At 40.0% G+C, this 17,304-nt stretch overlaps 2 protein-coding genes across 5 annotated transcripts in view; both read right to left on the reverse strand.

Annotated features, from left to right (window-relative positions):
• The window catches only part of nalcn (sodium leak channel, non-selective), a 137,758-nt gene that overhangs the window by 32,867 nt on the left and 87,587 nt on the right, over positions 1 to 17,304 (reverse strand). For all 4 annotated transcript variants that reach the window (XM_015965984.3, XM_070544474.1, XM_015965982.3 and 1 more), the window contains 3 exons: positions 6,546 to 6,682; positions 5,814 to 5,955; positions 5,560 to 5,633 (listed from right to left, as the gene is read on the reverse strand). In XM_015965984.3, coding sequence (XP_015821470.1) covers positions 5,560 to 5,633; positions 5,814 to 5,955; positions 6,546 to 6,682 — 353 coding nt within the window. The remainder of the gene's footprint in view (positions 1 to 5,559; positions 5,634 to 5,813; positions 5,956 to 6,545; positions 6,683 to 17,304) is intronic.
• Positions 13,021 to 14,678, reverse strand: LOC129164928 (uncharacterized). Its single transcript, XM_070544475.1, has one exon. The coding sequence runs from the start codon at positions 14,463 to 14,465 to the stop codon at positions 13,155 to 13,157; it is 1,311 nt and encodes a 436-aa protein (XP_070400576.1). The 5' UTR covers positions 14,466 to 14,678; the 3' UTR covers positions 13,021 to 13,154.

Consider the following 17,304-nt stretch of genomic DNA (forward strand, 5'->3'; position numbering starts at 1 on the left):
GTGTGTGTGTGTGTGTGTGTGTGTGTGTATGTGGTGTGTGCGTGTGTGTGTGTGTGTTGTGTGAGCATTCCTGTCTATTCCGTCTAACAGCAGAGTTGTGTACCACAACACAACTAATGACACCAGCAGTGTGCACACTTTAATAATTTATGGCACCTCTGAGCGATTGCATGTTCATTGATAATAAGTACACAGAAACGGCTGCCATTGGTGGAGAGTCTGTGTTTGGGCCTAATTGCGTGCTTGCGTGGAATACGGCAGACCAGACAGAACGTGTTATGACTGCTGATCTGCTGCCTATCTGTCAGACAAACAGAGCACGGGGGGTTGGATTGGGAGGGGAACAGATTGGACACGGTGTTTGCAATCTAATCTGCACTTAGTGCCAGCTCTGCCATGCTGAACAGCGAATTATCCATTTACTTTTTTCACAGCAGTAAATGAGTCTGAAGTGTAGCTGTGCGTGCTTGTGTGTGTGTGAGTGTGTGTGTGTGTGTGTGTGCACATGCATAGTTATGTGTAGATGAGGTAGGTTCTAGAACACTAAGAGCTGCTGTTGCAGAAGTCTTATGTATAAAATACACACTTAATGGGCTTTACCCATAAAAACATTGGCTTGATCAAGAGGATTTCATCGATATGCAGATGATAAACAGATGTATCTGTCCTTGAATCCTGTGAAACCAAAATGTTGTATCCATCTCAAATTGTCCTAAAGAGGTAAAATGCTGGATGGATCTTCACTGTGTTCAGGTAAATAATGGTATAAATGATTTGGTTATGTTTTAGAACAAGAAAAATCTTGATGCGTAAATTCAATTCAATTCAATTCAAAAATACTTTATTAATCCCAGAGGGAAAGTGATTATGTGGCAATGTAAATGTGGCATCTCAATTAGAGCAAATGTCATTTGACTCCCAGGGCCCTGCCGGATATATAGGCACATGGGATTTGGATAAACAGATGAACTGTGTGGTACCTTTTTTATATAACCAACTGAAACTAAAGTGATTTGAAAGTCAGTGATGACAGCGACAAGCCAGGTCTATAACGTCAGTCTTTCACTGGACTGTGATTGTTGGAAACAAACTGCAAACAGCATTTGCAACCAAGTTTGTAGCCTGTCTCATTGTTTGCAATGGCTTTCAATTTCAATGTTTTTAAAAATGCATCTCTAATAGAAGTTGCAGAACATTGTCAGGAACCTCTTCTTGAGTCTTAAGTTTGTTTTACGGCATCAAAAAGTGTGCACGAGCAACTAAAATGTAGCAAAATTGCAAACAAATTAGGACATAATTAAGGCCCCTTGTGACTAAATTGTAAAGAGAATCTTGCAACAAATGTTTTAATTTGTTTACAGTCATGTCAAAGTTTAGGTCGTACCAATTCATTAGGAGTACAACTGAAATCTTGCATTTTCTCCCCATAGTCATCGACAGTCACAGCCCAGGGATTGACTAGCTTATCATTCATATATTTTTATGTGTTTGTCATCTTCATCTTTACTGACTCAGTCTTAGCAGTAAGCATTGCTCTAAAAGTAACCAAGAGATGTGTTTATGTTTTCTGGTAAACTTAGAAAGGTGTAAACTTCAGCGCTAACAGTGATCTGCATGTGAGATAAACTGTATTTACAATAATGAAGGAGCCTCTTGACAGCTGATTTTAATGAAATTAATGATGCACCTGCTGCATTCTAAGTGCTTTACAGGCTTTTTTTCTGCTGCTGAGCTCATCAGTGCATCACTTTGTTTTCAAAAATATACAAAATGAGTCATTTGGACCTTTAACCTTTGTATCTAACTTATTTTTCTTTACCCATCGGTAGCTTGTCACGCCCACACAGACAACATTATTGGTACATTTACAGAGTTTTATTCAAAACAAACTAAATATTTATGCAGCATTTGATGTTAACCCAAGTCAAACTGGCATAATATTTTGATCAATAAGAAAAAAATTGAAAATATTTATTAAAATAATTGCACATCTCAACTTTAGCAAACATTTCATATAATAAATAAAAATCTTGATACATTTAAAGGTCTAATGATCTTAGAAGGAATGCATATCATGTCAGAGTTTTAAAATAAAACAATCTCATCCCATTTTGGTCAAATCATGAAAACTTAAAAGCAAAATCCATGTTGGTCTCTCTTGTTTCACTTCTAACCCTAATTCTACCTACAAATATGAATCAATTATAGAGACATGTGTACTGTAATAAATATGTCCTAGATGTTCCAATCAAATTGGTCCAGTGGCTCATCAGAGCATTTGCATGCAGATGTGTTTACAAAAGTTAATGGTATTGTTTTGGATGAAGACTTCGGGTGATCAATTCGCACTTTGATTATTTCTCAGCTTTTAACACACCAGATTGTAGCTGACTGGGGTATTCCAGAATTTGTTTTCAATAAGTGATGACCGTCTTGAATTAAGTTGACTCAAAAGTATGGTGCAACAAAAAGACGTGTGCAGCAATTAAAGTACTGTAAACTCAAATTAAACGTTACTCATTGTTGCAAGCTCTCGTATGCCAGAAACAATGGAGGTAATAAAAGAGGTCACAAGGAAAGCAAAGATAAGCGAGAGCCTGCTGATGCGAGTGGAATCAGGCAGGTGATAAAGAGGAGTGGTCCAACTGAAAGGAAGTAGCACAGGATGAGGGACAGAAGAGGACCAACTGAAGAGACATCTCAGGAAGTGAAAGTCTTCTGTGGGGGGGGGTTGGTCTTTGGGTGAACCTGAAACCATCTTACAACTGACAAATGATCTCATTGTTTTGCTGTCTTGTGATAAAAAGATATATGTAACTGACAAATGATCACATTGTTTGGCTGTCTCGTGACTGGTTGATATATTGCTTCACTATGGAAAATGTTTTGCTTTGCAGTTTTTAGAATGATATATAAAGAGCAGTTAGAAGTAGTTAAGAGAGAGTTGGAGTTGGACAGTTGACCGTTGTTGCTGTTAGAGAGCTAGACAGGAGTAGTGTGGGTGAGAGCAGTTGTTCTCTGAGAGAGATTTAGAAGCAGCATCCTCCTAAGGGGATTTTTTAACTTTAGATTTACTCTTTTTGTATTTTTTAATTTTGAAATAAACTTTTTGGAAAAAATCCTCATTCTGGATTCTTAAAGGACTCTTAGCCTTTGAGTGGGAGCCCCGACCAGATCTGGTAGCAAAGGTAAGCCACCTTTTTGCTTGTACCTGTACATCAGGACTTGTTTCAGGTTGTGACAGATAAGAAAAGATACCTTAGGTAATGGGAGCTAGTCTCTCCTCCTCCCTATTGTAGCGGGACATCCTAAGAGTTATAAACCATAATGGTTAGTTGGTTCAAACAGGCTCTGTTCTGCACGTGTGAAAAAGTCTCTGTTTAGCGTGGGAAGGAACCATTTCAAAGGGTGGATTAATTAGATTAATTGATAAATCCATGTTAGCCTGATCAACTAACGGGAATCATTTTCTAGTTACCACCGCCCACATATGCTGACAGAGGCACAAATTAATCCTGATAGGACCCAAATAAAAGTCAGCTGTGTTGGCCTCCAGTAAACTTTCGCCCCTAGTATTCAAGACCACTGAATAACGGGAAATTAAAAAGGAAAGTGTGCTGTCACAGGAAAACAAGTACGGCAATCTCCATTCCACCTTAAGATAGAAAACGAGTTCTAATTAGGGAGTCCAAACCAGGGTCTGTACAATAAAACTCACCGCGGCCTCAACCTCCCTGAAAAAGCAGCGTATTCTAACGGAACCACTAAAGTGCACGCTCCCTTCATCATAAACGTGAGTAGAGGTCAACAATATTGGTTTTTCTATTGCCGATACCAATGCAGCTATGTAGGTGGCCAATATCTAGATTTTTTAAACTTTATTTTCATGCTAAAATGTCACTAATAACATCAGTTGATGCACAAAATTTCTGAAGCTGAATCAGTTTTGAACTCTGAATTTAACTAACTGTTAAGTCTTCATTTTGTGAACTGCTCAGTGTTAAAAATCAGACAGCTATGGTTTAACTGTCCAGATGTTATTAGTGAACATAAAATTTAAATTAAATTCTGCAGTAGCACCGGGCTGCCCGAGGATGCTCCTGACTTTAAATGAGCTTTACTGAGGACAAATGTCGGCCAATGCTGATGAATAAAAGTGGTAAATATCAGGTTGATACATCGGTCAGCCCATAAACAGGAGTTTGAGAAATTGATCACGTTATGATTGCTTTTATGTGAGTATCATCTTAAAGCTGTGAGTGCAAAGTCTTTTTCACACAAGTCTCGTTTCTATGACTTTGAATTCTTCACTGCTGTGAACATGAATTTCAGTCTGTGGGTATAAGTAGACAAATGTTGCAATGCTATGAGAGAGGAGTAATCGAACCCTGATTTTGCACCTTTTGATAGCTGTTTTACACCATGCAAAAGCACTCAGTTTTAAACATGCCTCAAAAGATCATTTTCTCAAAGTTTTATAAAAATGAATCCAGCTTCACAAGTTATTTTGCTGACAAATATACAGAAAAAAAGAAAAAAAATAACATTATAATCTACCACTAAATTAACATTTTGTGCAAGATAAAAGCTTACATGTTAAAAGGTTCATTATGCAAGAATGAAGAATGACATCTTGTGGTCAAATCTGGGTACTACAGCCCATTTTCTAAACATAAATGACTTTTTCACTCCCGTTCTGAGTTTCACGGCTGTTGTTGGTTGCGGCTCAGCGCCAGAAGATTCTAGATGACAAGCAAAAATAAGTATAACACAGTAAGTTGTAAGTAAGTAGATAAGCACATTTTACTGTACTATTGAGTCGTTGGCAATCGAAAAAACAGCTTGAGATATTTTGAGTCAACTATTTGTTTCTAATTCACCGTTAGAATTGTTACATCAAGGTTCGCCTCTAGCCTTCTTTACCCGATGTTAGACTAAAACAAAAAAAATGCCGTGGCTTCTTGGGGATTCAAGAAATACTTTCTGGGTAGTAATGCATGGTACAAACTAGTGAGAAACCAATGTGAAATTTATGGGCCAATACCAATATCCGATATTAATATCACTTTTATGGCCGATTACCGATATACTGACATTAATGCTGTGTAGTTGTGATCTGTGGGGGCAGTGAACTTTAACGAGCAAACGCTATGGACTATGCCTGAGCGTGAACGCACATGACGTCATCACGCATGACATTGCTTGTGAAAGGCACTGGGGAAGCAGGCTTGTTCGACCCAAACATGCTATTTCTGTGATTTTACAGGAATACAGAATAGAGTTCCATTAAATGTAATTTAAACTACATTTAATACACAGGCTCGCAGATTGTAAACAAACACTACATCCCTCTTTGGCCATTTAAAAAAGGAGACAACCTTCCCACCAGCTGACAAGGTAATCTGTTTCAATCTGCAACCTTCCTTCCAACATGACTGAAACGTTAGACTGTTTCCTGATTATTTCTCTGTAAAATTCTGACATATTGTACTGTTAACTAAAGCAACACGACAACACACCAAAAACCTTTTTAACTGATGAGGTAAGGATGAGTCTTACCGGAGAATTTTATTGATTGTTGTCTCTTTTTCCAGGAGGTTGCGTGCTCGATTGCTAAATATTGACCTGCGAAGCTGAAAGGGCAAATTGTGAGATTTCGTTAGCTAAAGTTTCACTAATTGTTGCCATCAAAATGAAGCAAAACCATAGTTGCTGTAGATTGCTGTGGTTCATCTGCTGAATTAGTGAGTGCAAGAGGAATAAACAAGAACTTTATTGAGCAAATGAGTAAGAAAAGTCATTTGTGTAAGTACCTTTTGGTCGATGTACTTGTTGTCCTCAATGGCTGATCGTTTGGCGTGATCACATGAGGAGGATGAGGCAGAGGGAAGACGTCGGAACAAGCAGTTGTTATCCAGCTGCTGACGGTCAATAAATTGCTTCATGAAACTTTCTCTGGAAATAACACACACACACACACGAACGTACGCACGCACGCACCGCACACGCACACGCACACGCACACACACACACACACACACACACACACACAGTTTCCTGTATGATTTACTATTTAGGAAATCCATTTGCAGAAGCAATGCAACAATTAATTGCATCGGTGTGAAATTAAATGCAGAATCAGTAGAAGTGTGGTGCTGCAGAGAGGGATACTGAAGCAGCAGAAGATGTTGGTGTGCACTAATCATCAACAAAATATACAAGTTTCATTGTGCAGGATACAAATCAGGTTTCCAACTAAAAGCTGGATAACAAAAGGGCCCTCATGCAAAATCAATTAAACATTGTACTGTTGTTTTTCTTTGAATTGCATAATTAAAATTAATGGAGCTTAAAAGGGGTTGCAGCATTCCAGTGCCTTTAAATATTTAATGCATACGTTTGTGGTGATTCAGCAACAAGTCATCTGAATGTTTTCCTTTCGAAGTGTTTCCGTTCACATTGTTGTAATTTGAGATTGTTGAAGCTTCTTTATTAACTATGACAGCTGATCAAAATACTGAAACACTGGCTAAGTGATGACCAACCTGATTCTGGGAACGGTGAAATCAGATGGGAGCTTGGAGATCTTCACCATTTGAGGTCTGTTGGGGAACTTTTCAAAGATCCTGAGCCGTAGAGGGAGCTTCTCTTTAGTGTCAGCATTGGCTTCACTTTGCTTGAGCTAGCAGAGGAAGGAGGAGAGTACACGTTTAGAGCGAATGATAGCCTGGATTTAATCTGGATTAGGCAACAACAAAGAAGAAGTGAGGACTTTAGGTGGGATACAAGGAAATGGGGTTCCTTGGGGGATGGGAGAGTGGGGGAGTTTGGGATTTTGGAAAGATTTGGAACAACTCCAAGACAACCCCTTGAGACATATGGATGAAGAACATACAATAAATCTGATCCTGCCAAAAGAAATAAGGAAAGTGTGGATCTCGGCTTAAAGAGTGCAGCTTTGTTTTCCTGCCTGATGAGGGCAGCAAAACATTTCATTTACCTACAACACACATATCACACACAAATACAGAGAACCACATTTATAATCAGATCCTACTTACTTTTTATAAAAGGAGGACGATGGAAACAAAAGAAAAAAAAAGAAGAAATTACTTTGAAGTGGTTAATGGAGAACAGAAAGGAAGGCGACAGAAAAACGTGCGTGTGTGCAGGCTTAAGCACCGTGACACACAATGGCAGAAATAAAAAGAGATGACAACAATAATGGAACCAATTGTTTCTATTTAATTACATATGGCTGATTGAAATGATCTTGCAGGTGTGTTCAGATTGGGTGAGATAATCTCAGATGCATTGCAGATTAGACCTGGAGGGCATTTGTATTTGAAATAATGATGCACACATGCTAATTCAGACAAGGTGAATGCTGTTAAATGCATTTTAACTGGACTTTATAGATGTTTTTTTTATTTGCCTAAAAACAAAAACATGCATCGATTATGTTGTATGCTAGAATAATGTCTGTGATGGTTTAGGGGAGGAGAAAATCTGGATTTTCATTTCTAGCAGAGTAAAATGTGGGAGCTGAGTGGGTGAGTGGCACACTGTGAAGATGGAATTATGCAGTAGCATCTGCTTGCCTAAGATTCCTGCCTATATTGTGGCTCCTCAGATCCTGACAAGGTAGAAGGAGATAGGAATAGAAGCTAAACTTGGGTCAGTAAAGGAGTGCTGTTGGAATATTTGTGAAATAATGAGAAATGGGAGTTACAAATTTGATTTACCACCAGATTCTCCATCAGTGTGGAGAAAAGTTAGCTAATAAAGGCAAACTCTTTAACATTAGCTTCTGAGATAGCCTTGAAGGCACACATATTACCAAATACCTGTTCTGCAAGAGGTTTACTAGCATCATCTGTAGAGAAATTATGTTTTTAGCCTTTATGTCCAGAGACTTTAAAAAACATTGAATAAAATTTCATGTCATTTTATGAGATCTCATGAAACCAGTTGGTACTCAAGTGCATGTGCGGAGCATGACTACTAAAGCGACAAATTCCAGATGATTATGTAAAACATGAATGGAGTTATTGCCATTTTTGTTTATAATAAGGTTAATTATCTGTGATGGCCATTTTGAATATGGTTGGCTGCAAAAGTTACATGCAATGGTTCCTTTCAGTAAAATCCATCAAGTTAGAGATGCTCTGACAACAGAAAACTAAATGCAAACACAGGCACGCACGCACACACATACACACAAACACTCCCGCACACACACAAACACACACACACACACATGCATGCACGCGCGCGCACACACACAAACACGCAGGCACGCACGTACATGCATACACATACACACACACACAGGCAGGCACGTACATGCATACACATACACACACACACAGGCACGCACTTACTCCCGCACTCACACAAAAACACATGCACACACACACGCGCAAACGCACTCAAACAGATGCACGCACTTACACACAAACACATGAACGCACATGCACACACACGCACATGCACACACACACACACACGCACGCACATAAACACACACACTCCTGCACACACATGCACACACACACTCCTGCACGCACAAGCACATACACACACACACACACACACACACACACACACACACACACAGTCATTTGCCTTTCAGCAGCCAAAGCATAAACAGATTTGTGATAAAATAGGTAAAAAGAGTCATCCTGAACAATGTTCCACGAGCTAATTGGCCTTTACAGCTGCTCCTCCGGATCAAGAGGAGTCAGTTGAGTTGGTTTGGGCATCTGGTCAGGATGCCTCCTGGACGCCCCCGGGTCGACCCAGGACACGTTGGAGAGGTTACATCTCCAATCTGGTCCGGGAACGCCTTAAGGGCCCTTCCGGAGGAGCTGGTGGAGAAGGCTGGGGAGAGGACGGTCTGAACTCCCTAGTTGGGATGCTGCCCCTACGACCCGGACCCAGATAAGTGGAGGAAGATGACGACAACACAAACTTCAGAATGTTTCCTCTCTGCCGTGCTGCTTTATTTACACCCACAGTGACAAGATACGCTCTTGCACCAGGCATGCGGCACGAGTATCGAAACAAGGCACAGTTTCATATTATGTGAATCGGTACTCAGTAGGTACTTTGGAATTTGGTCGGTGCCTTAAAAATTATCGAAATCGGTACCCATCCCTAAAGCAAACCCAGAACCTTCTTGCTGCAAGGCAACAGCTCTAACTACTGCGCCACTGCGCAGCCGTATTTGGCAACTCATTAATTGTATATTTTTTATTTTTTTTTACAATTATGTCTTGAATAAATAAGATCAATTTATGGTTTGAGGGAACATTAATATGATTTATTAGCGCAGCTTTTGCTGAGGGGGTGACGGCAATTGGGTGGCCATGGCCACCCCTTGGGGGCACCATTGATAGCGCCTTCTAGAGTCTGGAACCCCCAAGGTGCTTTACAACACAGTCAGTTATTCCCCCAATTCACACAAACATTCACACCCATGTGCTGAGCTACACAGTAGCCACAGCTGTACCAAACTCCATTCTATACTTATTTCTTCCCAATAATCATACAACTAATGTGTTACTTACTACATTGCTGAGGATATACCTAATCTGATTTGGAAGAAAATATGAAAAGAATGATAGATTTGTTAACAGAAATGAATTATTTCTACTATGAATGAAAAACAGTTTCATGTGATTAAAATGCGGCTTGTTCAGATGCGAATTCAAGAGCTGTTAATCAGCTGTAGCAGCTCTCCAGTTACAGACACCATCAGACTAAAGATTCAACTGGTGAAAAAAAAGTGATTTGTCATTACCAGTAAATGCTAAAGCAACTGACCTTTGGTTTAGATCAATAGAAATAATCAATACAGAACACAAACAAACAATAGCACATGTAACCGAGGAGCTTAAAGGGACGTTATGGAAGTTTGACAGCCAAAACATGTATAGAAATAATAAATTTCTTCTTCATACATTCTCCTGCAATGCCCTGGTCCTGTAGAATGAGCCCTGGCATTTTTACTGTGAATGCCTATTTTTCTGTAAAATCACAGAAAAAGAGAGCTGCTCGGGTTGAGCAGGCTGCTTCATGCGCGTTCACGCTCAGGCATAGCCTGTAGCATTTGCTATCCGTAGCTTTAGCAGCAGAGAGAGAGGTAGTGCCAACTCAGCGACTTTGTCGCTATTCCTAAAGCCTAGTGATGAACCTAGCTACATTTCTGAGGACCCTTAGCTACTTTCTTCTAAATATTTCCTGCAAATTAGCAACAAAATAGCCATTTTCACTCCGAACCGTTCTCCGAACGTTGTTTCAGCTGTCATCAAGGATATAAATATTACAGATACAAAAGACATCACCGGTGCTTTAGCTCATCTAACAAGACAATGGTCTCTTGTGCAGGGAGACCTGGGTTCGATTCTCGATGTGAACATAGTTTGTTTAGAGTTTATTTTTTACATTAATGGTATTTTTTTTACAGTAAGATGCCTAAATTTTTATTTGAGACCGCCGAACGGCATTGAATTTGCAGATACAAAAGATGTGGGTTCAACTTTCATTTTGGAACAATTTTTCAAGCAAGGGAAGGGAATGATCTGAGCATGCAGGAAGACTGACCCATCATAAACCTTTGTCGGCTCTGCTGAAGAGAAAGGTACAGAACCAAATTATTTAATTAATTAGCTGCACATTCTCCTGTCCTCTGTCCTCCAGGCCACAAACACACACACATAAGGGACTGTCTCAGCACTTATTTTCGTTAAGGAGTGTGCACGTACAGCATGCGCACCTCGTGCACGAGCCTACTATTGAAGCTGCCATTACGCTTTTGGCCTGAGGGGGCAATCGCGAGCATAAAAATTCAAAACTCCGTAAAGTCCCTTTAAACAAAAGATTAATTCTAAAATCAAGTTAGAATGAAAGCAAGTAAAAATCTGCTGAGTCTAAGAACATAAATTAATATTTACGATGAACTACGATCCAAAAGGACCTGAGCTACTGCTGTCCCAATTAACCCAACCAATGATCCACCCCCAGCAGGAGAGTGTTTTCTTCCACGTTGTCTAAAACTGTACAGATACTGTTTGAAAAGAAGCTAAAACTTTTTTTATTAAACAAGTCAGTCTTTTGTCAGAACTTGTGATCTGTATTTTAAAATTTGCCACAGTAAACAGCTGATAAATCCAAGCATCATCTTGGCCTGCTGCAGATGAGATTTAGTGTACAGCCGTGTAACAATGGAAGCAAGACTAATGTGTTTTTCCTTGAGACCCATTCAGGTGACCTGCCACTACTTTCCCCTCCATTTAAGCCAATTTCAGGCTCCGCTGAGCTGGGAAACTTTCAATCCGGGACTTTCAAAGATTTCTAAACCATAACTTAGATGGAGATGACTAATACTAACTATTAGTATTAGTTAGACCAAGTCCAGATGAGGCTATGTTTCAGGTAGCCAATCGGGACACTAATAATGATAATAACCATCAAACTTATATAGCATTTTTTAGGACACTGAAAGAGGCTTGCATGCACTCTCACATTCACACACTGCCAGTGATGGTAAGCTATGTGACAAAAACAATCAAGATTCAAACACTCAGGTGACGCAATGAAATGTCTATCAGAATCAAAACAGATTTTTTTTCTCTCTAGATGACTAAAGTTGCCAATAGCATTTTTTAAATGGGGCGGGCCTGGGAATGTGCCCCTGCAACGTGAGAGTAAACATCACGACTCTAAATCGGACCTTCACCCGTGTGTGTCAAATGTCACGTGATCAGGAAGCAGAAAATCCATGAATTAGAAAATCGCTTTGGGACGCTGCTGTGAAAAAAGCGAGGTGTTAACTTGAAAAGCTTCTGCTGCTCACACATCGACAACAGATTGTGAAAGAATGGAAACATTACAAACACACCGATTCTTCATGATGTAAGAAGTGAGTCTACACTTTCTTTTCGTAGTTTTGGTGTTTACATGATCATAGAGCACAATATTCTGTGACTCTTCAAAAACAGTAAAAACACTCAAAAACGCTGGCAATCAGAGGTTTTCTGATCAGAAAACGGATGGCAGTGAATGAGTTAATGGTCAATTCTAAATCTATAGGAGCCTAAGTCAATTCCGCATCATGGGTCCCCGCAAGAATGAAAAAATGAATGCAAGTCAACGGGGTTAAAAACGCTATTTTCTAATTCCGCTTGTTTTCTGCCATGGATTTCACACATGATGTCCGTGAATTTTGTTACACAGTGAAGTGTAGTGAGGACAAAAGAGACATGATGACTTGGTTGATGAACAAGGAAAACCAGTTTAATTTCCTCTGGGATGCCAACTCTGGAAAAAAGATCTACCAAACACTGGACAATGTGTTTGACCTGAGGGGAACGTAATGGATAAATATCTGGGTATCTGGTTGCATAATCACAAATGACTAATGTCTATTTATGCCCACTACTGCTCTTGGGTAATGGACCGATGACATCCATGGCTATTCTCTTGTAAGGTACATCCATTATTGGTAAACTTTGTAACTGGGCTCTGTCTGACACTTTGGTGGGAGCAACTAGTTGGCAGTCATGACAGGTTTTCCTGGCCAATAGAACCGTTGTGCAACACGATTGTATGTTTTTGACTGTCCTAGATGTCCCGACCAGGGTACAGTATGACCCAAATGTAGGGTTACGGCACAGGTACTCTTCAGGCACCACCAGTCTGGGTTCTTCAATATCAGCAAGATACAACAGCTTATCCTTCATGATAAAAGGTTCTCCATCTAAACTTTTGACACCCCCCCCCCCCCCCCCCCAACATTTTCTTCACCATCAACTTCATGTGCTTTGAGTAAAAGAGGTTTTAAAGATGGATCATTTTCTTGGCTCTCTTTAAAGTTATTGGGGATCTGCCACCGACGATCAATAGGTGGGGTGATAGGCAAAACAGGTTCAGCAAGTTTTGACATACACTTGTACTTGTTTTTCTCCTGTCTTCTTTGTCGTTTTGCTTTCCTGGTTTTACTCCCACCTTCATACAAATTGTCCTCTGCATCTGGGAGTGGTTCTAAACCTTTTTTCATAGATCTAGTAACGACTGCACAAGATAATGCCACAGAGTTTTGTTGAACCAAGCTGTCTAAGATTGGCAAGTCTTGCCCAAGAACTACATCACTATGCTAACTGATTGAAAACCCCAACAGTTAACATAAAGGCTTGGCCCTCTACTTCTATGGTAACATCTGCAGTTGGATAATCTTTCTGACATCCATGAACACAGGTAATGTTTACAGGTCTGTTAAAGTCAGGCAGTACATTGTTCAACATAGAAGATTTTACCAACGTTTGTGAACTACCAGTGTCTGCTAGAGCCTTTAATGCTCTGCCATTTACTTTTACCTCCACCACATGCTTATGTGGAATCAAACTATCAGACAGTTCCTGACCATGTTCTTTGGCAGGTACCACACATAGCTCTACCATTTTAGGTTTTCTTAGTGGACACAAAGAAGCTTTGTGACCAGGCTGCTGACAGTGATAACAGATTAGGTTAAACTTCAAACTGGAATAAATTTGCTTTTTACCACCTTTAATTCCCAAGCTTTCAACACTAGGTATACCTGGAGGTTTTACCTCCCCAAACCTTGGTCGTCCCACAGCAGTCCTTGACTTTGCTGGTTCCTGGTGAGCAGCTAGGTAACGTTCAGCCAGATTTGCTGCTTCCTCTCCTGTCCTGGGATTGTTCTCCTTCACCCAGGTGCGGACGTCTGGCTGAAGTACACGCAGATACTGCTCCAAGATGATAGTTTCTCCAATCTCCTCCTTACTCCGACTGTCCGGCCGCATCCATCGCTTGTAGAGTCCCTTTATGCGATTGTAGGTTTCCCGTACAGTCTCTCCCACGGGTACACTGGTGCTTCGGAACCGGTACCTGTAAGTCTCTTCTGTCACGTTGAACTTAGACAACACAGCAGCTTTAATAGCATGATATGAGTCAGACTGATCTTCATCCATACCAGCATAAGCCTCAAGAGCTTTTCCAGTCAACAATGTGACCACTCTAACAGCCCATTCAGCTGGTAGCCATCCCCATGTCTTAGCCATGCGCTCAAATCGTACAAAGGAGCTCTCAGGATCCTCACCTTCCTTGAAGTCAGGTAATCTAGGTTCACCTCCATGGATCCTGCCAACCCTTTGTGCTGGAACGCTTTGTGCCAGCTGCAGCTGAGGTGGTGCAGACAGTCGTAAAGGAGAATGAGGATTAGCTGGGTGTCCTTGAGGTGGCTCTCCTTCTGACGCCTGAGGCATTTGGACCTCTTGCTTTGGAAAAGCTGCTGTTGTAGAAGTATCAGTCTGGACATAAGGCTCAGAAAGTTCAGAATATAACTCATGCTGCAGCTTTGGTATGGTACTGCTCAACTGTTTAATCTGCTCAAACAGTATGGCTTCAGTTCGCTTTGAACGCCGCATCGGCCATGTTACCATTACCTGCCATTTTTTATCGCTGAAAGTTTTATTCTAGTTTTTTTATTCTATTTTATTCTGTTTTTAATCTTATTATTCATGTTATATGTAGCACATTAGTACTGAAGCAAGTTCCTAGTTTGTGAATTGTTGGTTCACTGACAATGGCAATAAACCTATTCTGATTCTGATTAACTCTCTCATTTCATCAAATATGTCAAGTTCAGAAAGTTCTTTACTCACAGTACCAACTGTAGTCTGCTTAGGCCGTACCACTGGTTCAAAATCCTCGTCAACACCTGTGGATCCTTCAGGAGGTGTATCTAGCTCCATTGTTCGACCTTCTGTTTCCTCCATGTAATCAAGAGGGCTTTTCCTTGTCCCACAGGTTCTTCCACATCCTCTCATTTCTTATCCCACTTCTGACACCACTGTTACACAGTGAAGTGTAGTGAGGACAAAAGCGACATGATGACTTGGTTGATGAACAAGGAAAACCAGTTTAATCTCTCTCTGAAATTGACTGAGGAGGGATGGATGGGTGGCCATTTTGAAGACGGCTGGATTTTCTGTTTTTTTTTTTTGACCAGAGGAAATTAAACTGGTTTCCCTTGTTCATCAACCAAGTCATCATGTCTCTTTTGTCCTCACTACACTTCACTGTGTAACAAATTTGAAAGAAGCATTTTGATACCAAGAACGTGCTTATTTTTGAACGGGGGGAATAATATTGTAGGTTTTGTGTGAAAATAAGTCCAACTGCGTTTCACGAAAGTGACATCATCGAACCAGACATGGAGAAAACTGAGGTAAAATGGCTGTAAGTTCAGCAAACTTCCCACAGGAGGAAAGAACCACCATAAATCTGGTCATTTGGTAAGTAGCAGCTACATTAGGGGAGAGGAGATTATGTGGTGACGTCACATATGAGACGTGCCGATTTCAAGTTTGTAGTCATGCTAATTACGAACTTTTACAAGCTAATAAATCTCAAAGTACGTGACTGGCGTGGTCGAAACACCCATCATTACTTTTCATTTAAATTTCAGTACAACATATGTGTGCGATCCAGGGCGTAAGGCAAAGCGGATTAGAAAATAGCGTTTTTAGCCCGGTTGACTTGTATTCATTTTTTCGTTTTTCCGTGGACCCATGATGCGGAAGTGACTATGACTTCCTATAGTCTGTAGTCAAAGTAATAAAACTGTGAATCTGGATCTACAAAACAAAACTAGAACAAGATGCACAGACATAACCTGTTTAACGAACCTCCCACCTGCTACAAATAACTAGAGAATTACTAATATTATTTGGAAAACATAAACAATTGTCCAGTTCCCTTTAGCATTCTGATAAATGTAGTATTTTTGGAACAAAAAGGCATAAACATTAGTTGTTGAGAGCAAAAAGAATGCACCATGAGTCTGGAAAATCGCCTCTGAGACACACAAACATACAAAGTGAATCCTTGTTAGACGAGCCAACAGAACAATGTGGAAATGATGAACAGCCACCTACATAATTGCAGCCCACACATATCATCTGAATACCTGTAGGAGTGTGTACATATGGGTTCAGTCATCATTCATCATTCAGCCATCTCAGCCTGCCAACGCAACACATTTATCAACACATCTAGACAACCGTTGTGCATGTCTGAAAATGTGTCGTCAAAATGCCCATTTTCATCCCAATATAGTTTTATTGAATCCATTTGGATGCGACACAAACATCTTCACAACATGAGCCATTACATATATCAGATTTTAAACCATATAATCGAATTTATATAGAAATGTTTAGCATTTATGGTCCTTTTGACACACTATAACATTTTGGACACATTATTTCCCAGCAATGGTTCCCTCGCTGCAAGGCCAGGGCAGATGTGGTACCCAGGGGAATCAGAGCTGAGAGTGAGTTAGCAGGGTCACCCTCTCCTCACATTATCTGGTTAATGAGCCATGCTGTGGAGCTGTTGTAAAGCCACATAAACCTCTGATAGGGTTCGTATAGGTTGCAGGAAAAGCTAAGTCCTATAAACCGTCTTTTCCAATACCAAAATATAATAAAGAAATTGAGAAAGCCTGGCATATAATGCTAGAAGAAATACATTTTGTTTTATGTTACAGAGGTTCTCAGAACTCAATCCAATAATCAGAATTAGTTAAATTCTGAGTTCTAGAAGATCCACATAGGTTTTTAAGTAATACAACATAACTTGGGACATCATAGATCTGTCAAAGCAAAGACTAGGATTCAACAAATCTAAAGATTTGACCTCATTTTCACATAAGACTGGTAAAACATCACTGGCATTACTGCTTCATTTACCTTGTTGTGTAAACAAAATGCAATGGTATTTGAAATCCACTTGAGCCAGAAATCCACTCACTAGTTAAATCCAAAAAAAAGTTCTTAAAAAATATCATCAGGCTGGGTGGCAATGAATTTCCATGGAGTAATCCAGACGTTACAGTTTAACTTTTGACCAAAAATACAAACTTCTCAATCCAGGTAAAGGACTGAATGAATTGCAAAACATTACCAAATGTAACAGAATGAAATGACTGTTTCCCCATCTCCTCTGACAAGACTAGTCTGCATGAAATATGGCCTTAAGGTCTCATGCATTTGCTTCTAACCTGCTTCTTTTCAGCTCAACAGAAGAATGAAGAAAGGACTCTCTCCTTTTAGTTAATCAAAGAACTCTATTTTAATAAGCTAATCACGCAAAGTGATAGTCAATAAATAAGATGTGACCAATCTGTGAAATCCAAATATTAATTACTTTATTATAATCCTATAGAATATAAAGGTACTATGACTTAAAATGTTCCAACAGGACAGATTTCCTGTA

This window comes from Nothobranchius furzeri, chromosome 14 (genome assembly GCF_043380555.1).
Source record: "Nothobranchius furzeri strain GRZ-AD chromosome 14, NfurGRZ-RIMD1, whole genome shotgun sequence".
NCBI classification, from domain to species: domain Eukaryota; kingdom Metazoa; phylum Chordata; class Actinopteri; order Cyprinodontiformes; family Nothobranchiidae; genus Nothobranchius; species Nothobranchius furzeri.

Bases quoted from the DNA above. Each gene is read 5' to 3' on its own strand.
- LOC129164928 (XM_070544475.1), bottom strand. From the start codon at position 14,465: ATGGTAACATGGCCGATGCGGCGTTCAAAGCGAACTGAAGCCATACTG.